This window comes from Penaeus vannamei, chromosome 10 (assembly GCF_042767895.1).
Source record: "Penaeus vannamei isolate JL-2024 chromosome 10, ASM4276789v1, whole genome shotgun sequence".
NCBI classification, from domain to species: domain Eukaryota; kingdom Metazoa; phylum Arthropoda; class Malacostraca; order Decapoda; family Penaeidae; genus Penaeus; species Penaeus vannamei.
In genome coordinates, this window is record NC_091558.1 from 42,741,683 (window position 1) to 42,764,182 (window position 22,500).

General features: G+C 41.9%; 2 protein-coding genes across 2 annotated transcripts in view; one reads left to right on the plus strand and one right to left on the minus strand.

Moving 5' to 3' along the window:
- LOC113804315 (matrix metalloproteinase-2) overlaps positions 1-22,500 on the minus strand; it is a 434,910-nt gene that overhangs the window by 310,673 nt on the left and 101,737 nt on the right. The gene's annotated exons all lie outside the window — the stretch shown is intronic.
- Positions 16,137-16,505, plus strand: LOC138862940 (prisilkin-39-like). Its single transcript, XM_070126146.1, has one exon. It carries the CDS (start codon positions 16,137-16,139, stop codon positions 16,503-16,505), a length of 369 nt encoding a protein of 122 aa, XP_069982247.1.

Genomic DNA, 22,500 nt, shown 5'->3' on the forward strand with positions numbered 1-22,500 from the left:
CACCACTGTTACTACCAATGCTGCCTGAATACTACAATTTACCAATTTCTGCTACCACTGTTACTACCATTGCTGCCATTACTACAGTGCCACCGCTACCACCAGCTACTACTACCGCCGGTATTACTACCACTTGCCACTAGTCCTACCACTGTTAATACCACTTGCCACTACCGCCGCCATTATTATTACCACTATAGCCACTACCACTACCACAGTCACTATCATTCCTACCACTACCACTTTCACTACCACCTATCCCTATCAATAGGCTACCACTGTTGCTACCACTACCACCGCTGCTATTACTACCACCTGGCACTAGCACTACCACCTGCCACTACCAATGCCACTTATTACTATCACCTACCACTATTATTACCATTGCAGCCACTACCACTACCACATTTACTACCATAACAACCACTACCACTAGGCTACCACTGTTACTACCACAACTACCGCTACTTCTACCTCCTGTTACTATACAATTATAGGCCTATGTTATCACCTTCTACTTCTACCTCCTGTCACTATACACTTATAGGCCTATGTTATCACCTTCTACTGCTACCTCCTGTTACTATACACTTATAGGCCTATGTTATCACCTCCCCCACTTCCTGTTACTATACAGTTATAGGCCTATGTTATCACCTTCTCCCCCACTTCCTCTTCCTATGTTACTATCGTCTTATCATTATCACCCTGCCATCAAACTCTTATCTCTGAATTTATTGTTATCGTAATCTGAGCCTGGATAAGCCATTCAGGGGTGTGATTTTATCCTTTTATGTTCGCCTTGAAGAAGAAGAAGAAGAAGAAGAAGAAGAAGAAGAAGAAGAAGTGGGGGGGGGGGAGGGGAGGAGGAGAGGGAGAAGGGGGGGGAAGGAGGAGAGGGAGGAGGAGAGGGAGGGAGGAGGAGGAGGAGGAGGGAGGAGAGGGAGAGGGAAGAGGGAAGAGGGGAAGGAGGAGGAGGAGGAGGATGGGAGGACGAGGAGGAGGAGGAGGAGGTGGAGGAGGAAGGGAGGAGGGAGGAGGATAGGGAGAGGAAGAGGGGAGAGGGAGAGGGAGAGAGGGAGAGTGGGAGAAGGAGGAGGGGGAAGGAGGAGGAGGAGAGGGAGAGTGGGGGTGGTGGGGAGGGAGGAGAGAGGGAGGAGGAAGGAGAGGGAGGAGGAGAGGAGGAGGGAGAGGGAGGAGGGAGAGAGGGAGGGAGGAGGAGAGGGAGGGAGGAGGAGGAGGAGGGAGGAGGAGGAGGAGGAGAAAAAGAAGAAGAGGAAGATTAAAACGAAAATGAAGAAGAAAGAAATATGGAGACTGAAGTGAAGAGAAGGAGAAGAGGACGATCAAGACAAAGAGAAGAAAGGAGAAGAAAGAGGAGGAAAAAGAAAAAAAATGAATAGGATGAAGAAGGAAAAGAAAAAAAAGAGGAAGACGAAGAAGAAAAGAGCAAGAACGAAGAAGAGGAGGAAGAGGAAGACGAAGAAGAAAAAATAGTTCATAATGATGATAAAGAAAGAAGTAGAAGAAAAGGAAGAAGGAAAAGAAGAAGAGGAATAATATGATAATGAAATAAGCAGAAGAAGAAAAGGAAGAAGGAAAACCAGAAGAGGAATAAAAAGATGATAAAGAAAGAAGAAGAAGAAGGAAGAGAAGCACGAGAAAACTATAATCTTTCTTTATTTAATCTTTATCCTCTAATTCGTCTGGATTTGGGATTGCGGGCGAGGGTGGCGGCGTGGGCGTGGGCGTGGGCGTGGGGCTCGTGAACCGGATTCGCGATCTCTTAAACTTATTCTCTCTCTCCTTCTTCCTTTCTTTCTTTTGTTTTTCTTTCTTTCTTAATTTTTCTTTTTCTATTTCTTTTTCTTTCTTTCTTAATTTTTCTTTCTCTCTCTCTCTTTCTGTCTTTCTTAATTTTTCTTTTTTCTCTTTCTCTCTCTTTCTTCCCTTCTTTCTTCTCTTCTTTCTTTCTTTTCTTCTCTCTTATTTTTTCCTTTTTCTCTTTCATTTTCATTCTTCTTTTTTATCTATTTCTCATTCTCTCTTTCTTTTCTTCTCTTTTTTCCTTCTCTCTCTCTCTCTCTCTCTCTCTCTCTCTCTCTCTCTCTCTCTCTCTCTCTCTCTCTCTCTCTCTCTCTCTCTCTCTCTCTCTCTCTCTCTCTCTCTCTCTCTCTCTCTCTCTCTCTCTCCCTCTCCCTAAATGACCTATTCGTAAGAGAGAGAGAGAAAAGAGAAAAGAAAGAAAGAAAGAGAAAGCGAGAGATTTAATCACGAGGTTCCTTGACTGAAAAAAAAACATAATAAATTACAAGATTCCCATGACAACATTATATTACCATTCAATGTTTTTATCGTCATCCATTTTCCTTTGTAATTTACCTTAATCAACTGCTGGCATCCTAATTCCGGGCCATAATTCACTCCAGATTAGTATTTTATGCAAATAAACTCCGGATGCAGTGCCCAGCGAACCAAAAGACGACACGAAACAACATCTATTTAGTTTAACAAGAGGAGAATAAATATGGAATAAAAATGTACCAGAATAATACCGAATAGATAAATAAACGATAAGTGAATAAATAATAGATAACGGAATGATAGAATAGTTTAACAAGAGGAGAATAAATATGGGTGAAAAAACGAGTTAAAATAAGATGTAACAGAATAATACCGAATGGATAAATGAATGGTTAAATAAGTGAATAAATAATAGATAACGGAATGAGAGAGGAGAATAAATATGGATGAAAAAAGAGTTAAATAAAATGTACCAGAATAATACCGAATGGATAAATAAATGATAAGTGAGGAAATAATAGATAACGGAATGATAGAAATAGTTTAACAAGAAGGGAATATATATGGATGAAAAACGAATGAAAATAAAATGTACCAGAATAATACCGATTGGATAAATAGATGGTTAAATAAGTGAATAAATAATAGATAACGGAATGAGAGAGGAGAGTTAAAATAAAATGTACCAGAATAATACCAAATGGATAAATAAACGATAAGTGAGGAAATAATAGATAACGGAATTACAGAATAGTTTAACAAGGGATTAATAAGGAAGAAAAACGAGTTAAAATAAAATGTATAGAATAATACCAAATGGATAAATGAATGGTTAAATAAGTGAATAAATAATAGATAACGGAATAAGAGAGGAGAATAATGAGGATGAAAAACGAGTTAAAATAAAATAATATTAATACCAAAAGGATAAATAGATGATAAGTGAATAAATAATAGAGAACAGAGTGATAGAATAGTTTAACAAGAAGGGAATATAATAAGGATAAAAAACGAGTTAAAATAAAATGTACCAGAATAATACCGATTGGATAAATAAATGATTAAATAAGTGAATGAATAATAGATAACGGAATGAGAGAGGAGAATATATATGGGTGAAAAACGAGTTAAAATAAAATGTATAGAATAATACCAAATGGGTAAATAAATGATAAGTGAGGAAATAATAGATAATGGAATGATAGAATAGTTTAACAAGAAGGGAATATAATAATGATGAAAAATGAGTTAACATAAAATAATACTAATACCAAATGGATAAATAAACGATAAGTGAATAAATAATAGAGAACAGAGTGATAGAATAATTTAACAAGAAGGGAATAAATATGGGTGAAAGACGAATGAAAATAAAATGTACCAGAATAATACCGAATGGATAAATAAAAGATAAGTGAATAAATAATAGATAACGGAATTATAGAATAGATTAACAAGAAGGGAATATAATAAGGATAAAAAAACGAGTTAAAATAAAATGTACCAGAATAATACCAAATGGATAAATAAACGATAAATGAATAAATAATAGATAACGGAATGAGAGAGGAGAGTGAAAATATAATGTACCAGAATAATAGCGAATGGATAAATAGATGATAAGTGAATAAATAATAGATAACGGAATGATAGAATAGTTTAACAAGAGGAGAATAAATGTGGATGAAAAACGAGTTAAAATAAAATGTACCAGAATAATAGCAAATGGATAAATAGATGGTTAAATAAGTGAATAAATAATAGATAACGGAATGAGAGAGGAGAATAAATATGGATGAAAAACGAGTTGAAATAAAATGTACCAGAATAATACCAAATGGATAAATAGATGATTAAATAAGTGAATGAATAATAGATAACGGAATGACAGAAGATAATAAACAAAAAAATAAAAATAATAATTACATACCCACCCAACTAAGTGAATAAATATTAGATAACGGAATGATAGAAGATAATAAAATAATAACAATAATAATAATAATAATAATAATAATAATAATAATAATAATAATAATAATAATAATAATAATAATAATAATAATAATAATAATAATAATAATTATTATTATTATTACATACCCATCCAACTAAGAATCCTACCCCCCCACCCCCCCACCCTACCCCGACCCCCACCTGGCCCCTTCTCGAAACCACAATTTTGCCGATTTTAAACAATTTCACACCTATCGACAAACGACTTCTTTCGCTTTCCCTAAATAGAGAAAAAACATTTCCCTTAATCGAAATAAGGAAAAATACTCCTAGATGGAAAAAATCCCTAAAAAAAAGTCCCTAAAAATCCCTAAAAAGAAAGAAAAAAAAAGTACCCTATAAAGGAAAATCCTTAAACTGAAAAAAAAAAAAATCCTTAAAACGGAAACCTTCCCCTTAAAACGAAAAACGAAAAAGTAACCATAAACAAACAAACAAAAAAATCCATAACACGCAACGAAAAAAAAAATCCCTAAACCCCACCCCCCCCCCCCCAAAAAAAAAAAAAAAAAAATCCCCCCAAACGACCTTCCCCTTTAACAACACTTTCCCCAAACAACGCGCTTTAACTACCACTGAAAAGCTACACGGAACAAGCAATTTTCGCCTCTGTGCAGTCGTACGGAGGGAAAACCTACTTGGAGGTCATTATAGGTCAATGACTCCCATTATTCGGGGCGTTAAAAAGGGAAGAGGGATAGAGAGGAAAGAAAGAAGGGAAGGAGGAAAAGGGAAAAGAGGGGACAGAGGAAAAGCGAAAAGAAGGAGAGGGAAGATGAACAGGGAGGAAAGAAAGAGGAACAGGGAGGGAAGGAAGAGGAAAAGGGAAGAGAAAGAGAGGGAAGAGGAACAGGGAGGAAGAGAAAGAGGAACAGGGAGGGAAGAAAGAGGAAAAGGGAAAAGAAAGAGATGGAAGAGGAACAGGGAGGAAAGAAAGAGGGGAAAGAGGAAAGGGGTAAAAGCAAGAGTGAGAGAGGAGGAGAAAAAGAGGGAAGAGGGAAAGAAGGAGGATGAAAGAGAGGAAAAAGTAAAATGTGGAGATAAGGGAAGGAGATAATTATGATGTGATGGAATGAGAAGAGGAGAGAAAGATGAGGAAAAAGAAGAGGAAGAAAATGATAAAAAAACAGACAAGATGATGGAAAAGTAAACGGGAGAACGAAAAAAAGGAAAAAATAAGAAAAGAAAAAAAGTGAAAAACACAAATGAAATAGACAAAGATACGACAGGATACAAATAAACAGTAATAAGACGAAAGAAAAAGAAAGCGAAAATAAAAAGTCGAAAGAAGGAGAGAAAGAAAAAGAAGATAAAGATGCCCAGGAAGCGATACCCCGCAGAGAAAACGGCCTTTGTGGATGGGTATTAAGGGAGGAGGAGGAGGAGGAGGAGGAGGAAGAGGGAGGGAGGGAGGGAGGGAGGGAGGGAGAGGAGGAAAGGGGAGGGGGAAGGAGGGAGGAAAAAAGGGAGATGGAGGGGGAAAGAGAAGTAGGAGGAAAAAGGGAGGAGGAAAAAAAGGGAGATGGAGGGGGGGAAAACAGAAGTAGGAGGAGGAGAGGGAGGGAGGGAGAAGGGGAAAAACGGAGGGGTGATGAGAGAAGGAGAAGGTAGGGGCAGGAAAGGAAGGATTGATGATAGGGGTAGAAAGGAAGAGAGGAAGGGAGAGAGAAAAAAAGAACAAATAAAGGAAAACGAAAAGAAGACCGAAAGGAAGTAAAAACAAAGAAGAATAAAAATAAAACAAAAACAAACATAAAACAACCGAACTACCCAACCGCCCTTAAACCCCCCCCCACCCCACCCCACCACCACCACCCCCTCCATAACAACCGCCCATTCGAACCCAAACGAGGGCGGTTTAAACACAAAGCCCCCCCTCCTCCTCCTCCCCCCCCTCTTCTCCGACCACCGGGGGGTCACGTGATACACCGGCGCCGCCCCCTGTGCACACCGGTCCTCGCGTTACCCATAATGCCACTGAGGATATGGTGGTGATGGTGATGGTGATGATGGTAATTGAGAGGTGGGGGGGAGGGGGGAAGGAGGGACTGGGTGGAAGGGGGAGAGAGAGAGAGAGAGAGAGAGAGAGAGAGAGAGAGAGAGAGAGAGAGAGAGAGAGAGAGAGAGAGAGAGAGAGAGAGAGAGAGAGTGAGAGAGAGAGAGAGAGAGAGAGAGAGAGAGAGAGAGAGAGAGAGAGAGAGAGAGAGAGAGAGAGAGAGAGAGAGAGAGAGAGAGGGCAAGGGAGAGATAGTGGAAGGAAAAAGAAAGGGAGAGGGCAAAGGAGAGGGAGAAGAAAAGAGAAGAGATTAAAAAATATATAAATTACAAACGACCATACCCTCACACCCTAAGAAAAGATAAACGGAGATACATATACTAAAAAAAAAAATAATTTATCCTTGTCCCGTGGTCAGACTTACCCCCCCCCCCCACCAGTCCCTCCCCCACCCCCACCTCGTCCAGTCAAAACCAGACCCGACCCAATGAATTTTCATAAATACGGACACAGAAATAAAGTGCATATTTGTCTATATATCTGATAGATATACATTTAACTATCTATTTACCCGGGTTGTTATGCATGTCTAGACTGATAAACATGCATTTGTTTATTTATTTATGCATGTCAAGTATATATTCTTTGGGTCGGGTTTCGCACAATTCCGACAAACTGGCAACATTCCATTTTTTGAATTTAAAAGGAAATTTAGACGCCTGGGGCCTTTGGTGGTACCCTATCCATTACCATAGATCGCTAATCCGGTATGGTATTTCACTTAAGGGAGGGGAAGAGAGTGCCTTTCTTAGAATAACTTGACACGGGGGGTAAAAATGACCCTTAGGACGTCTTGTACGAGAGGTGGGAAGAAGGTCGGTCGGTTGATAGGCCTATCTCGCCAGAACGTGGGAAATTCTCCTAAATAACACACGAACACGAGAGGGCAATAATTTCTCGGTGTAAATACAGGCTTTTAATTGAAATAGGATAAAAAAAAGGCAAAATTTGATAATACCAGAAAAAAATAAAAATATCCTTACCTATGACGAAATCTTGTAAAAACTTTACTCTTCCTGATAAAAAAAAAAATAGTCAAAAATTTTGATAATCCCAGAAATAAAAATTAAACCAAATATCCTTACCTATGACGAAATCTTGGATAGACTACTTTACCCTTCCTGTATCAAAATTCAGTCCCTTTTTCACACAAATACACCTACAAACACCCCTCCCCCCCTTTAACGAACACACAAACACACGTTAAATACACCCACAAACACCCCCCCCTCCACCCTCCCCCCCTTTAACGACCACACAAACACACGTTCCAAACTCGCAACCCGACCAGCGTGCGTGGGGTGGGGTGGGGGGGTGGGGGGGAGCGACCGGACACACTCACACTCTCAATCTCCATTCAAGTCCTACGATCACAATCTTATATTTCATGGTTTGTTTCCCCCTCCCTCGCCCCCCCCTTCCCCTTCCCCTCCCCCCACTCTACTCTACCACTGCCGTACCTGGTTCTTTTCTTGTCTTTCTTGTCCCTCCCTCTCTCCTTCCTACTCTTCCTTTCCCTTACCTCGGGTCGCTTATTTCCTTCTCCTCTCCCCTATCACTTACCCCCTTCATCACTTTTCTTTTACCTAACTTCCTTCCCCTTTTCCTATTCCTTTTTCTTTACCCTACTTCGTTCTATTTCTTCTAAACCCTCCTCATCGCCTACCTCATTCCCCTTTCCCTATCCCTATTCCTCTTTCCCTTTCCCTTCACCCTGCCTCCTTTATCTCATTCCCCTTAGCCCCTTCAATTTCCCCTTCTCCTAATTCCTTCCCTCTCCCTTCCCCTACCCCTACCTTCTTCCTTTTCCCCAAACCCTTGTCCTTCCCCCGTCCTTTTACCTTACCTCCTTCCCCTTCCCCTTCCACTTCTCCCTACCCCATTCTCCTTCCCTTAATCCCTTCCGTTTCCCCTACCCCCAACCCAACCCCTTCTCACTATCCTCTTCCTCTCTTCCTCTCCCCTACCTCCTTCCCCTTCCTTTCTCTAAACTCCTACCTCCTTCCCCTTTTCCCTTCCTATTACCTCCTTCCTATTACCCGTTCCCCCCCTCCCTCTCTCCCTCCTTTCCTTTTCCGCCTTCCTCTTCTTTCTCTTACCCGTCCTCCCTCCGCCTTCCTTTCTCTTACCCGTTCCTCTTCCTCTTCCCCTTCCCCTTCCTTTCTCTCACCCCTACCTCCTTCCCCTTTCTTTCTCTCACCCCTACCTCCTTCCCCTTCCCCTTCTCCTATTCCCTTCCCCTTCCTTTCTCTCACACCTACCTCTTTCCCCTACCTCCTTCCCCTTCCTTTCTCTTACCCCTACCTCCCTCCCTCTTCCCCTCCCCCTTCTTTTCTCTCACCTCTACCTCCTTCCCCTTTCCCCTCCCCTTTGCCCCATCATACCTCCCCTAATCCCCAATAACTTCCACTAAATATAACCTTTCACGGTAGCTTTGCCTTCGTAAACATGCGCTGGTGAATCCTCTGGAACCGCTAATTCCGTTATTTAATTTTTAATAATTTTTAATTCCGTTATTTTTGTTTTTTTGTTTGGTCTTGCAATTCCGTCATTCTTGTTTTTGTTTGGTTTTGCAATTCCGTTATTTTTGTGTTTTTGTTTGGTCTTGCAATATCGCTGTTCTTGGGTTCTCTCGCTGGTCTTACAATATTGTTCTTTTTTCTGTTATATCGCTGTTCTTGTGTTTTTGTTTGGTCTTGCAATTCCGTTATTCTTGTGTTTTTGTTTGGTCTTGCAATATCGCTGTTCTTGTGTTCTCTCGCTGGTCTTGCAATATTGTTCTTTTTTCTGTTATATCGCTGTTCTTGTGTTTTTGTTTGGTCTTGCAATTCCGTCATTCTTGTTTTTGTTTGGTTTTGCAATTCCGTTATTCTTGTGTTTTTGTTTGGTTTTGCAATACCGCTGTTCATGTGTTTTTGTTTGGTTTTGCAATACCGCTGTTCATGTGTTTTTGTTTGGTCTTGCAATATGGCTGTTCTTGTGTTCTCTCATTGGTCTTGCAATATTGTTCTTTTTCCTGTTATATCGCTGTTCTTGTGTTTTTGTTTGGTCTTGCAATATGGCTGTTCTTGTGTTCTCTCGTTGGTCTTGCAATATTGTTCTTTTTCCTGTTATATCGCTGTTCTTGTGTTTTTGTTTGGTCTTGCAATATTGCTGTTCTTGTGTTCTCTTGTTGGTCTTGCAATATTGTTCTTTTTCCTGTTATATCGCTGTTCTTGTGTTCTCTCGTTGGTCTTGCAATATGTTTTTTTCCTGCATTATCGCTGTTCTTGTGGTCTTGTTGGTCTTGCAATATCGCTGATTTTGTTCTTGCAATATTGTTGTTCTTGTGTTCTTGTTCTTGTAATATCGCTGTTTTTTTGTGTTCTGGTTATTCTTGCAATATCGGTTTTGTGTAGTTGCAATATATGGTGTTCTTGTGTTTTCTCTCGTCTTGCAATATCGCTGATTTTGTGTTTTGTGTTCTTATTATATAGTTGTTCTTGTGATCTCGTTGGTCATGCAATACTTTTATTCTTGTTTTTACTTGTTCTTCTCATGTTATCACTGTTCTTGCATTATCACCGACCTTATGTTCTTGCAATATGGCTGCTCTTGTGTTATTATTCTTGTGTTCTCGCAATATCACTGTCCTTCTCTTAGGTCTTATAATATCGCTGTTTCTGTGTTCTTGCAATACCGCTATTCTTGTTTTTTCAATGTTCTCGTGTTCTCATTGGGTTCGTGTTCTCATTGTTCTTGCAATATCGCTATTCCTGTTCTTCTTGTTATCGTTGCTGCTGTTGTTTTTTCATGTTTCTTTATGCTATTCTTGTCTTTTCCAATGTTCTCGTGTTCTTGTGTTCTAATTGTTCTTGCAATATCGCTGTCCCTGGGTTCCTGTTCTTCTTGTTATCGTTGCTGCGGTTTTTTTCATGTTTCTTTGCAATGTTCTTATATCATAGTTTCTGTATGTCATATCCGTCATCACTATTTCTTTGAACGAAGCCAATCATCACTATTTGCTTTCTTATGAACAATCCCCTGGAGTTATTGTCATCTCGTCCCTCCTATATTCATTCTCTTTAATCCTTGTATCAATAGTCATCACTATTTCTTTCCTATATCCCAGTCATCACTATTTCTTTGCTATATCCCAATCATCACTATTTCTGATATATTCCAGCCATCATTATTTCTTTGTCATATTCCAGTCATCACTATTTCTTTCCTATATCTCAGTCATCACTATTTCTGTCCTATATCCGTCATCACTATTTCTTTGCTATATTCCAGTTATCACTATTTCTCTACCATATTCCAGCCATCACCATTTCTTTGCTATATCCCAGTCATCACTATTTCTTTCCTATATCCCAGTCATCACTATTTCTTTCCTATATCCCAGTCATCACTATTTCTTTGCTATATCCCAGTCATCACTATTTCTTTGCTATATCCCAGTCATCACTATTTCTTTCCTATATCCCAATCATCACTATTTCTTTGCTATATCCCAATCATCACAATTTCTTTGCTATATCCCAGTCATCACTATTTCTGTCCTATATCCCAATCATCACCATCTTGCCCCTCTCCGCAATCCAATCTCATTCTCGCCTCCTCCTTATCCCTCCCTTCCGCCGCATCACACAACGAAGCCAACGACGCGTGTGTTGTCATTACCCTTTATCATCATCCTTACATCATCATCCTTCTCCCTTCGCGTCATCCTGGGTCCTGGTCCTTCATCCCACCGCTGCCACCATCCCTTCGTCGTCCTTGGATCTATTGAAACGAAGACGAAGACGACGATCAAGGACACTGCTGTTGTTGTTTTTGTTGTTGTTTTTCTAAGATTGTTCATTGGTGTTTTACTCTTCCTACTATGGCATCGCGACCTCTTCCTTATCCCTGTCGTGTGTCTGGGCGCATCGCATCACCACGAAGCAGCGACGACTTCGACGACCATCACGACGCAGCGACGACTTCGACGACCATCACGACGCAGCGACGACTACGACGACCATCACCACGACGCAGCGACGACTACGAAGACTACCACGACGCAGCGACGACTACGAAGACTACCACGACGCAGCGACGACTACGAAGACTACCACGACGCAGCGACGACTACGACGACCATCGCCACGACGCAGCGACGACTACGACGACGACCACCACGACGCAGCGACGACTACGACGACCATCACCACGGCGCAGCGATGACGACCACCGCGGCGACGACTACGACGACCGTCAAGATGACCACAACGACGACGAAGTACATGACGAAGACGACCACGACGCCAGTGAAAACGACGACGACGACCACAACGGAGAACGATCCAAAGACGCCCACGACAGCAACCCCGACGCCGACGTGACCCCACCGACGACGACCGACCACGCCAGCACCCGCCGCGAGACGCCCCCTCGATGACGCAGCTGGCGCCTTCCCCACCCCACCCCCTCCCCCACCGCACGCCCCCCCCCACCTCGCCGGCCAGATGGGCGTGACGGCGCACCCCGCTCACGCATCGACTCCGCGAGACGAATTAATCACATCGAGCTCAAGTCACACTCGACGTGAATCCGCGGCAAGGAGGTACAGGGGCTTAGGTGGAGCGTCTGGGTTGGCGCCGCACTACACGGGAGCTTAAGAACAGGATGCGAAGCGAGCGAGCAATGTGGGGGGAGGGGGGACGGGGGAAGGTGGAAGGGGAGGGAGGGGGGAAGGTGAAAGGGGAGGGAGGGGGGAAGGTGGAAGGGGAGGGAGGGGGGAAGGCGAAAGGGGAGGGAGGGGGGAAGGTGGAAGGGGAGGGAGGGGGGAAGGGGAGGGAGGGGGTGGGGGTGTTCCTGGCGCCGCCCCCCCCGCCCCCGTCTGGTTTCCCCTTTTTTCCGTGTTTCCAATCGTTTCGTCTTGTTTGCTTCTCTTTTCTTTTCTTACTCATTTATTTGGTTTTATTCCGCTTCACTTTCCCTCTTCTTTGTCTCTACTTCTCATCATCTCTTTCTTCTCCTTCGTCCTCGGTCTTGTCCTACACTTCTTCCCCTCCGTCTCCTTCCTCTTCGTCATTCTCTCACCTCATATCACACACATCGCAACAAATTATATATATATATATATATATATATATATATATATATATATATATATATATATATATATATCCCTTTAATATAATTCTGCCTTCCAATACAAAAAAGAAAACAATAATAAATAAACAAGAAACACACAGACAGCGCATACCTCCGCCAAGGCAATAGGGTCACCAATGCAATAAAAATATTCACACTTGAAGAATTAAATTAAAATCCACCTCTTTCTCAATGCTAGTGAATCATAAAAAAACTGTTCATAACTTTTCGAGTTATCCTGTTAACCAACTAACAAATAACTAAACAACGCTACCATTACCATAATAGTAGTAATAATGATAATAAAAGCAATAAGTGCAATAACACTAATAATAACATACAGCAAATAATAGTGCTAGCAATAATGATCATAATAACAATGATAATAATGTGTATAATATAATTACAATAATAGTAGTAATAACAGTAATTACAATTGTAGTAATAACAATAATAGTAATAAGAATAATGATAATGCTAATATTATAAATGACAACAACCAAAAACAACAATAATAATAAGAAGAAGAATAAGAATAGTAATAAGAATAATAACGATAATAACAACAACTAATAATAACAATAAAAAAGCAACAGAATCCAACATAGACTAACTTGAACCAACAAAAAATAACATAAATTACATGAAACCAACATCAAACTAACCAGAAACCCACAAAACCGGCATAAACTAACCAAAACAAAACCCACAAAACCGGCATAAACTAACAACCAACCCCCCCCAAAAAAAAAAAAAAAAAACGAGAACACAAGACTAAACCCCTCTCCCTCCCCCCCCCAACCCCCGCCCACTAACCCCCCCTCCCCCCCCAAAAAAAAAACAAAAAAACAAAAAACTAAATATCACATCGGTTTCTTGGTCCAACTCAAACCCACTCACAACCCAGCCCGGGCGATGAATACCTCCCGCTGAGTGAATGATGAATAAACCTCGACCTCACGGGCACTCACCCTCGCCACTACGATCGCAAGATAAATTTAAATCCCGCAAAGAACAATTAACTCGAATGTCAGTTGTATACGAAAGGGAATTGTATTAAATTGAGTTTCACGAGACGAAAGAGAATTGTATTTAATCGAGTTTCACAATAGTAATTAACTTGGATGTCAGCTGTATACCCGAGACGATAGAGAATTGTATTATCATTTTAAACTCACATGTTTTAACGAACTCCGTATGAATTTTCATGTAAACAAACATGGCGCTGTCGGAGTGAGGTCCCGGGAATCACACGAACATTCTCATCCATATTAAGTTATTTTAAAGAAATATGATGATGTATATTGTATATACGAATGTTCTAAAATAGTAGCTTATGTTTACATTCACTCATCCTATCTAATTTATTAATAGCACGAGATCAACACGGAAATTAGTCAGACGGAAACGGTCGTAACCATCTTGGTCTGGGAGGCGTTCCGTTTGTAGACGATCCTTCAGGAGAAAGAAATTGACGGAAAAAGTACTAACAAAGACTATCTACGTATATAGTCTTTGGTACTAGTGTGATAGGGCCTTTACAGCCATAGGCCTACATGTGACGTGACCGTATCGGCGTTCATAACGAGCCTAGAGATACTTTCCGAGAATTTGTTACAATGGAACTTTTCTACAACGTACCTGAGACAAGATGGTTCTGTAGAGTTGATTAATCAGTTTCTTTCACCTTTTCTCTTTCTTGCTTGCTTTCTTTCTCTCTCTCTCTCTCTCTCTCTCTCTCTCTCTCTCTCTCTTTCTCTTTCTCTTTCTCTCTCTCTCTCTCTCTCTCTCTCTTTCTCTCTCTCTGCTTCTTTCTCTCTCTCTCTGCTTCTTTCTCTCTCTCTCTGCTTCTTTCTCTCTCTCTCTGCTTCTTTCTCTCTCTCTCTGCTTCTTTCTCTCTCTCTCTGCTTCTTTCTCTCTCTCTCTGCTTCTTTCTCTCTCTCTCTCTGTTTCTTTCTCTATCTCTTTCTCTCTTTCTTTCGTTCTTTCTCCGGTGGCTTACCTGCAAAAGAAAATAAAAAAGTTAGTAAATATCAGACAAACAGTATCAAACAAACAAAATTTATTCAAAAAAAAAAAAAAAAACAGAAAACAATAAAGCAACATCTGAAAAAAAATAAAGAACCACAATGAGAAAGAAAAAACAAGACTAATAAAAGGAAACAAAGCAACAACAACTAAAAAAAACAAAGAAGAAAGAAGAAAAAAGGGAAAGGTCCCTTTCTGCCTTCAGTCAAGGTCAACCTTCCCAAGATGACCTTCTCCCCCCTACCTTACCCCCACCCCACCCATCCCACCCCCACCAGGTCCCCAGCAGCACCCCACACACACGGCGCATCCTTCTTCTTCTTCTTCTTCTTGTTCTTCTTCTTCTCCTCCCCATCCTCCCGTTTCTCCTCCTCCTCCTCCTCCTCCTCCTCCTCCTCCTCCTCCTCCTCCTCCTCCTCCCCTTTTTACCCTTCCTCCCCTTCTTCCTCCTCCTCCTCCTCCTCCCCTTTCTACCCCTTCCTCCCTCTTCGTCCTCCTCCTCCCCTTTCCCCTCCTCCTCCTCCTCCTCCCCTTTCCCCTCCCATTCCTCCTCCTCCTCCCCTTTCCCCTCCCATTCCTCCTCCTCTTCCTCCCCTTTCCCCTCCTCCTCCTCCTCCTCCTCCCCTTTCCCCTCCTCCTCCTCCTCCCCTTTCTCCTTCTCCTTAGAATAATTCTCTCCTCCTCCTCCTCCTCCCCTTTCTCCTCCTCCTCCTCCTCCTCCTCCTCCTTAGAATAATTCTCTCCTCCTCCTCCTTAGAATAATTCTCTCCTCCTCCTCCTCCTCCCCTTTCCCCTCCTCCTTCTCCTCCTCTTTAGAATAATTCCTTTGCAAGAAACCCGAGACCTTGCAAACACAAAAAGGGAGGTAAGGAGGGAGGGAGGCAAGGAGGGGGGGAGGGGTCACTGCAACACAAGCAAGATAGCAATAGGAGGGCGGGACGGGTAGGGGGTGGGTGGGAAGGGAAGGGGGTGTTGGTGGGGGTAGGGAAAGGGCTGGGTGGAAAGAGAGGGGGGGGGGGAGGTTGAAAGTGTATGTCAGGGAAGGGGAGAGGGGAGGAAGTGAGGTGGGGAGGATAGGGGAGGAAGTAAAGTGGGAGGACGGGGGAGGATGGGATGTGGGAGGACGGGAGGAAAGGAGGTGGGGAGGATAGGAGAGGAAGGGAGGAGGGAGAGCAAAAGGAATCGGAAGGGGATGGAGAAAAGAAAAGAGAGAGAAAAGAGAAGACAAAAAATAAATAAATATATCCCTACACATTCACCCCCAGAACCCAAAAACGGCCTTAGCGAAACCCGAGATCCTAACATCCTTCCCCCCACCCCCTCCCCTCCCCCCCTCTCCCTCCTTCCCCCCATCCTCCCTCTCCCTCCCTCCCCTCCTCTCCCTCCCCGCCCCCCACCCTCTCCCTCCCCGCCCCCTCTCCCTCCCCGTCCCCACCGTCTCCCTCCCTCCCCGCCCCCACCCTCTCCCTCCCCACCCACCCCTATTTCGGGTATAATTGCCTCTTTAATATGCTCTGCTGTTCCATAATTAAAAAAAAAATAATCAAGCAGTCCCTCCGAGCAGGAAGCAGGAGGGAGTGGGGGGGGGGGCGAGGTCACGTGATAATGCATGATCAATGGGCGACGTGCATGGAACAATGATGCGGGGGGCTACTGGGGGGGCTACTCTAGGGGCTATTCCGTAGGCTACTATAGGGGCTATTGCGAGGGCTACTCCAGAGGCTACTCCGGGGGCTACTCTAGGGGGCTACTCCAGGAGCTACTGCGGGGGCTATTCCGGGGGCTACTGCGGGGGCTACTCCAGGGGCTACTGCGGAGGTCCGGGGGCTACTCCAGGGGCTACTGCGGGGACTACTCCGGAGGCTACTGCGGGGGCAACTCTAGGGGCTACTGCGGAGGTCCGGGGGCTACTCCAAAGGCTACTCTAAGGGCTACTCCGAAGGCTACTCTAGGGGGCTACTCCAGGGGCTACTCCTAGGACTACTCCGAAGGGCTACTGCGGAAGTCCGGGGGCTACTCCGGGGGCTACTCCAAGGGCTACTTCAGGGGGCTACTCTAGGGGCTACTCCAAAGGCTACTCCGGGGGCTACTCCAAGGGCTACTCCTAGGACTACTCCGGGGGCTACTCTGCATGGCATTCATCACGGAGGCTCTCCAAATAAGGCGTGAAGGAGAGGGCCAGAAGGGTGGAACGAAATACACAAAGTCGACGGATCTTCGACTCATAAATTGAATGTAATACAGTAAAATGCAAAAAAAAAAAATCAAAATAAATAAAAAAAACGGTATTAAAACTCAAGGCCTACATCATCCCTAAAAGAAAAGAAAAGAAAAGAAAAAAAACAAGAACAAGAAAAATAAAAAAAGAAGAGGAAGAAAAAAAAGAAGAGGAAGAAGAGGAGGAGGAAGAAGAAAAAGAAGAGGAGGAAGAAGAGGAAGAAGAAAAAGAAGAAGAAGAAGAAGAAAAAAGAAAAGAAAAAGAAGAAGAGGAAGAAAAGGTTAAGAAGAAGAAGAAGAAGGAGTTCCGCCCGCCCCGCCCACCCCGCCCACCCTACCCATCCCCTACATCAAAACAAAACAAAAAACGGAGCCGCATCTTGACCCAACAGCAACCCTGCAATGACCCCGTTGCAGACTGCACTTCGGGTCATCGCGCAACCGGTCCACGAGGCGTCCATCACCTCCCAAAGGACCACAAAGGAGATTGACCCCAACGCCATGGCGGGAAATGGGGTCACGGGGTCAAAAACTACCCCCGCCTGGACGAAGACCGACGCCGTAAAAAAAAAAAAAAAAAAGAATAAAGAGAGAGAGGGAGAGAGAGAGAGAGAGAGAGAGAGAGAGAGAGAAAAAAAAAAAAATCCGCGTTTTTTTTTTTTTTTTTTTTTTTTTTTTTTTTATAAAGGCCTAGTCCTGTATTTTCCTGCTTAGAGCAAAGCTAAAATCTACACGGGCGTTGTCTCGTATTTTCCTGCTCAGGGTAAAGCTAAAAAATACATGGGGATTAACTCGTACAGTATCTTTCGCTCAGAGTAAAGCTAAAATCTACACGGGAATTATCTCGTATTTCCTGTTCAAGAAAAAGCTAAAATCTACACGGGAATTCTCTCATATTTCCTGGTCAAGAAAAAAAGCTAAAATTTACACGAGAATTCTCTCATATTTCCTGGTCAAGAAAAAAAAGCTAAAATCTACACGGGATTTCTCTCATATTTCCTGGTCAAGAAAAAGCTAAAATCTACACGGGAATTCTCTCGTATTTCCTGGTCAAGAAAAAGCTAAAATCTACACGGGAATTCTCTCGTATTTCCTGGTCAAGAAAAAGCTAAAATCTACACGGGAATTCTCTCGTATTTCCTGGTCAAGAAAAAGCTAAAATCTACATTGGGAATTCTCTCGTATTTCCTGGTCAAGAAAAAGCTAAAATCTACACGGGAATTCTCTCGTATTTCCTGGTCAAGAAAAAGCTAAAATCTACACGGGAATTCTCTCGTATTTCCTGGTCAAGAAAAAGCTAAAATCTACACGGGAATTCTCTCGTATTTCCTGGTCAAGAAAAAGCTAAAATCTACACGGGAATTCTCTCGTATTTCCTGGTCAAGAAAAAGCTAAAATCTACACGGGAATTCTCTCATATTTCCTGGTCAAGAAAAAGCTAAAATCTACATTGGGAATTCTCTCGTATTTCCTGGTCAAGAAAAAGCTAAAATCTACACGGGAATTCTCTCGTCTTTCCTGGTCAAGAAAAAAGCTAAAATCTACACGGGAATTCTCTCGTATTTCCTGGTCAAGAAAAAAGCTAAAATCTACACGGGAATTCTCTCGTCTTTCCTGGTCAAGAAAAAAGCTAAAATCTACACGGGAATTCTCTCGTATTTCCTGGTCAAGAAAAAAGCTAAAATCTACACGGGAATTCTCTCGTCTTTCCTGGTCAAGAAAAAGCTAAAATCTACACGGGAATTCTCTCGTATTTCCTGGTCAAGAAAAAAGCTAAAATCTACACGGGAATTCTCTCGTCTTTCCTGGTCAAGAAAAAGCTAAAATCTACACGGGAATTCTCTCGTCTTTCCTGGTCAAGAAAAAAGCTAAAATCTACACGGGAATTCTCTCGTATTTCCTGGTCAAGAAAAAAGCTAAAATCTACACGGGAATTCTCTCGTCTTTCCTGGTCAAGAAAAAAGCTAAAATCTACACGGGAATTCTCTCGTATTTCCTGGTCAAGAAAAAGCTAAAATCTACACGGGAATTCTCTCATATTTCCTGTTCAAGAAAAAAAAGCTAATATCTACACGGGAATTTTCTCGTCTCTCCTGGTCAAGAAAAAAAACTAAAATCTACACGGGAATTCTCTCATATTTCCTGGTAAAAAAAAAGCTAAAATCTACACGGGAATTCTCTCGTATTTCCTGGTCAAGAAAAAGCTAAAATCTACACGGGAATTCTCTCGTATTTTCCTGCTCAGTGAAAAAAAGCTAAATTCTACACGGGATTTCTCTCGTATTTCCTGGTCAAGAAAAAAAAAGCTAAAATCTACAATGGGAATTCTCTCGTATTTCCTGGTCAAGAAAAAGCTAAAATCTACACGGGAATTCTCTCATATTTCCTGGTCAAGAAAAAAAAGCTAAAATCTACACGGGAATTCTCTCGTATTTCCTGGTCAAGAAAAAGCTAAAATCTACACGGGAATTCTCTCGTATTTCCTGGTCAAGAAAAAAAGCTAAAATTTACATGGGAATTCTCTTATATTTCCTGGTCAAGAAAAAGCTAAAATCTACACGGGAATTCTCTCGTATTTCCTGGTCAAGAAAAAGCTAAAATGTACACGGGAATTCTCTCATATTTCCTGGTCAAGAAAAAGCTAAAATCTACACGGGAATTCTCTCGTCTTTTCTGGTCAAGAAAAAGCTAAAATCTACACGGGAATTCTCTCGTATTTCCTGGTCAAGAAAAAGCTAAAATCTACACGGGAATTCTCTCGTATTTCCTGGTCAAGAAAAAGCTAAAATCTACACGGGAATTCTCTCGTATTTCCTGGTCAAGAAAAAGCTAAAATCTACACGGGAATTCTCTCGTCTTTTCTGGTCAAGAAAAAGCTAAAATCTACACGGGAATTCTCTCGTATTTCCTGGTCAAGAAAAAGCTAAAATCTACACGGGAATTCTCTCGTATTTCCTGGTCAAGAAAAAGCTAAAATCTACACGGGAATTCTCTCACATTTCCTGGTCAAGAAAAAGCTAAAATCTACACGGGAATTCTCTCGTATTTCCTGGTCAAGAAAAAGCTAAAATCTACACGGGAATTCTCTCGTATTTCCTGGTCAAGAAAAAGCTAAAATCTACACGGGAATTCTCTCATATTTCCTGGTCAAGAAAAAAAGCTAAAATCTACACGGGAATTCTCTCGTATTTCCTGGTCAAGAAAAAGCTAAAATCTACACGGGAATTCTCTCGTATTTCCTGGTCAAGAAAAAGCTAAAATCTACACGGGAATTCTCTCGTATTTCCTGGTCAAGAAAAAGCTAAAATCTACACGGGAATTCTCTCGTATTTCCTGTTCAAGAAAAAAAGCTAAAATCTACACGGGAATTATCTCGTATTTCCTGGTCAAGAAAAAGCTAAAATCTACACGGGAATTCTCTTGTATTTCCTGTTCAAGAAAAAAAGCTAAAATTTACATTGGGAATTCTCTCGTATTTCCTGGTCAAGAAAAAGCTAAATTCTACACGGGAATTCTCTCGTATTTCCTGGTCAAGAAAAAGCTAAATTCTACACGGGAATTCTCTCATATTTCCTGGTCAAGAAAAAGCTAAAATCTACACGGGAATTCTCTCATATTTCCTGGTCAAGAAAAAGCTAAAATCTACACGGGAATTCTCTCATATTTCCTGGTCAAGAAAAAGCTAAAATCTACACGGGAATTCTCTCATATTTCCTGGTCAAGAAAAAGCTAAAATCTACACGGGAATTCTCTCATATTTCCTGTTCAAGAAAAAAAGCTAAAATCTACATTGGGAATTCTCTCCTATTTCCTGGTCAAGAAAAAGCTAAAATCTACACGGGAATTCTATCATATTTCCTGGTCAAGAAAAAGCTAAAATCTACACGGGAATTCTCTCGTATTTCCTGGTCAAGAAAAAGCTAAAATCTACACGGGAATTCTCTCATATTTCCTGGTCAAGAAAACGCTAAAATCTACACGGGAATTCTCTCGTATTTCCTGGTCAAGAAAACGCTAAAATCTACACGGGAATTCTCTCGTATTTCCTGGTCAAGAAAAAGCTAAAATCTACACGGGAATTCTCTCGTATTTCCTGGTCAAGAAAAAGCTAAAATCTACACGGGAATTCTCTCGTATTTCCTGGTCAAGAAAAAAAAAAGCTAAAATCTACACGGGAATTCTCTCGTATTTCCTGGTCAAGAAAAAAGCTAAATTCTACACGGGAATTCTCTCGTATTTCCTGGTCAAGAAAAAGCTAAAATCTACACGGGAATTATCTCGTATTTCCTGGTCAAGAAAACGCTAAAATCTACATTGGGAATTCTCTCGTATTTCCTGGTCAAGAAAAAGCTAAAATCTACACGGGAATTCTCTCGTATTTCCTGGTCAAGAAAAAGCTAAAATCTACACGGGAATTCTCTCGTATTTCCTGGTCAAGAAAAAGCTAAAATCTACACGGGAATTCTCTCGTATTTCCTGGTCAAGAAAAAGCTAAAATCTACACGGGAATTCTCTCGTATTTCCTGGTCAAGAAAAAGCTAAAATCTACATTGGGAATTCTCTCATATTTCCTGGTCAAGAAAAAAAAGCTAAAATCTACACGGGAATTCTCTCGTATTTCCTGGTCAAGAAAAAGCTAAAATCTACATTGGGAATTCTCTCATATTTCCTGTTCAAGAAAAAAAGCTAAAATCTACACGGGAATTCTCTCGTATTTCCTGGTCAAGAAAAAGCTAAAATCTACACGGGAATTCTCTTATATTTCCTAGTAAAAAAAAAAAGCTAAAATCTACATGGGATTTTTTTCGCATTTTCCTGCTCAGTGAAAAAAAATCGCGCGGAGGAGAGGGAGGGAGGGAGATGGAAGGAAAGGAGGGAAGGAAGGAGAGAGGAGAGGGAAGATGGGGCGTATGGAGGGAAGGAAGGAGAGAGGGAGGCAAGGGAGGGAGGAAGGAAAGCGGGAGATAAGACGAGTGGAAGGGAAGGAGAGAGGGAGGGAAGGAAGGAGGAGATGGAGGGAGAGGAAGGAAGGGGAGAGGGAGGCAAGGAAAGAGGAGGAGGAGAGGAAAAGATGGGACGAGGGGAGGAAGGAAGGAGAAAGGGAGGGAAGGAAGGAAGGGAAGGAAGGGAGGAAAGAAGAGAGGGAAGGAAGGGAGGAAAGAAGGGAGGGAGGAAAGAAGAGAGGGAAGGAAGGAAGGGGAGAGGGAGGAAAGAAGAGTGGGAGGGAAGGAAGGAGAGAGAGAGGGAGAGAACGAAGGAGAGAGGGAGGCAAGGAAGAAGAGCGAAAGAGAGAGAGAGCGATCTGAACGAATCTCACCGGAAACTGAACGGTACATTTCGCTCGACTCCCGCGCGTTATGAGGAAGGACGAGCGAATAGTGAATCAGAATCGTAAACAAGTTCATTGTGCTTCGACAGCTTTCATGATGTATCGTTTAGCCAACGGATTCAGATTTTTTTTTTCTATCTATTTCAAACCTTTTTATATCTATTTCATAAGATTCGTATTATCCACTTCCTGTACAGATCCTCAGCGTTGTTCCAGAATCTTCGAAGGCATACGTAGACGAACGCCAAATAAGGTCAAGACCCATAACAATATTATCATTAATATCCTTCCAATCCTAATCCTTGCAACTTCCGCTTCCATAATTAACCCAGAACATTAACATAATTATCGCTTCGTTTCACTATGGAAATTATGGCAGGGTAATATACTTTATAGGATACATTATAGGTCTCAATTTCATTCGGAT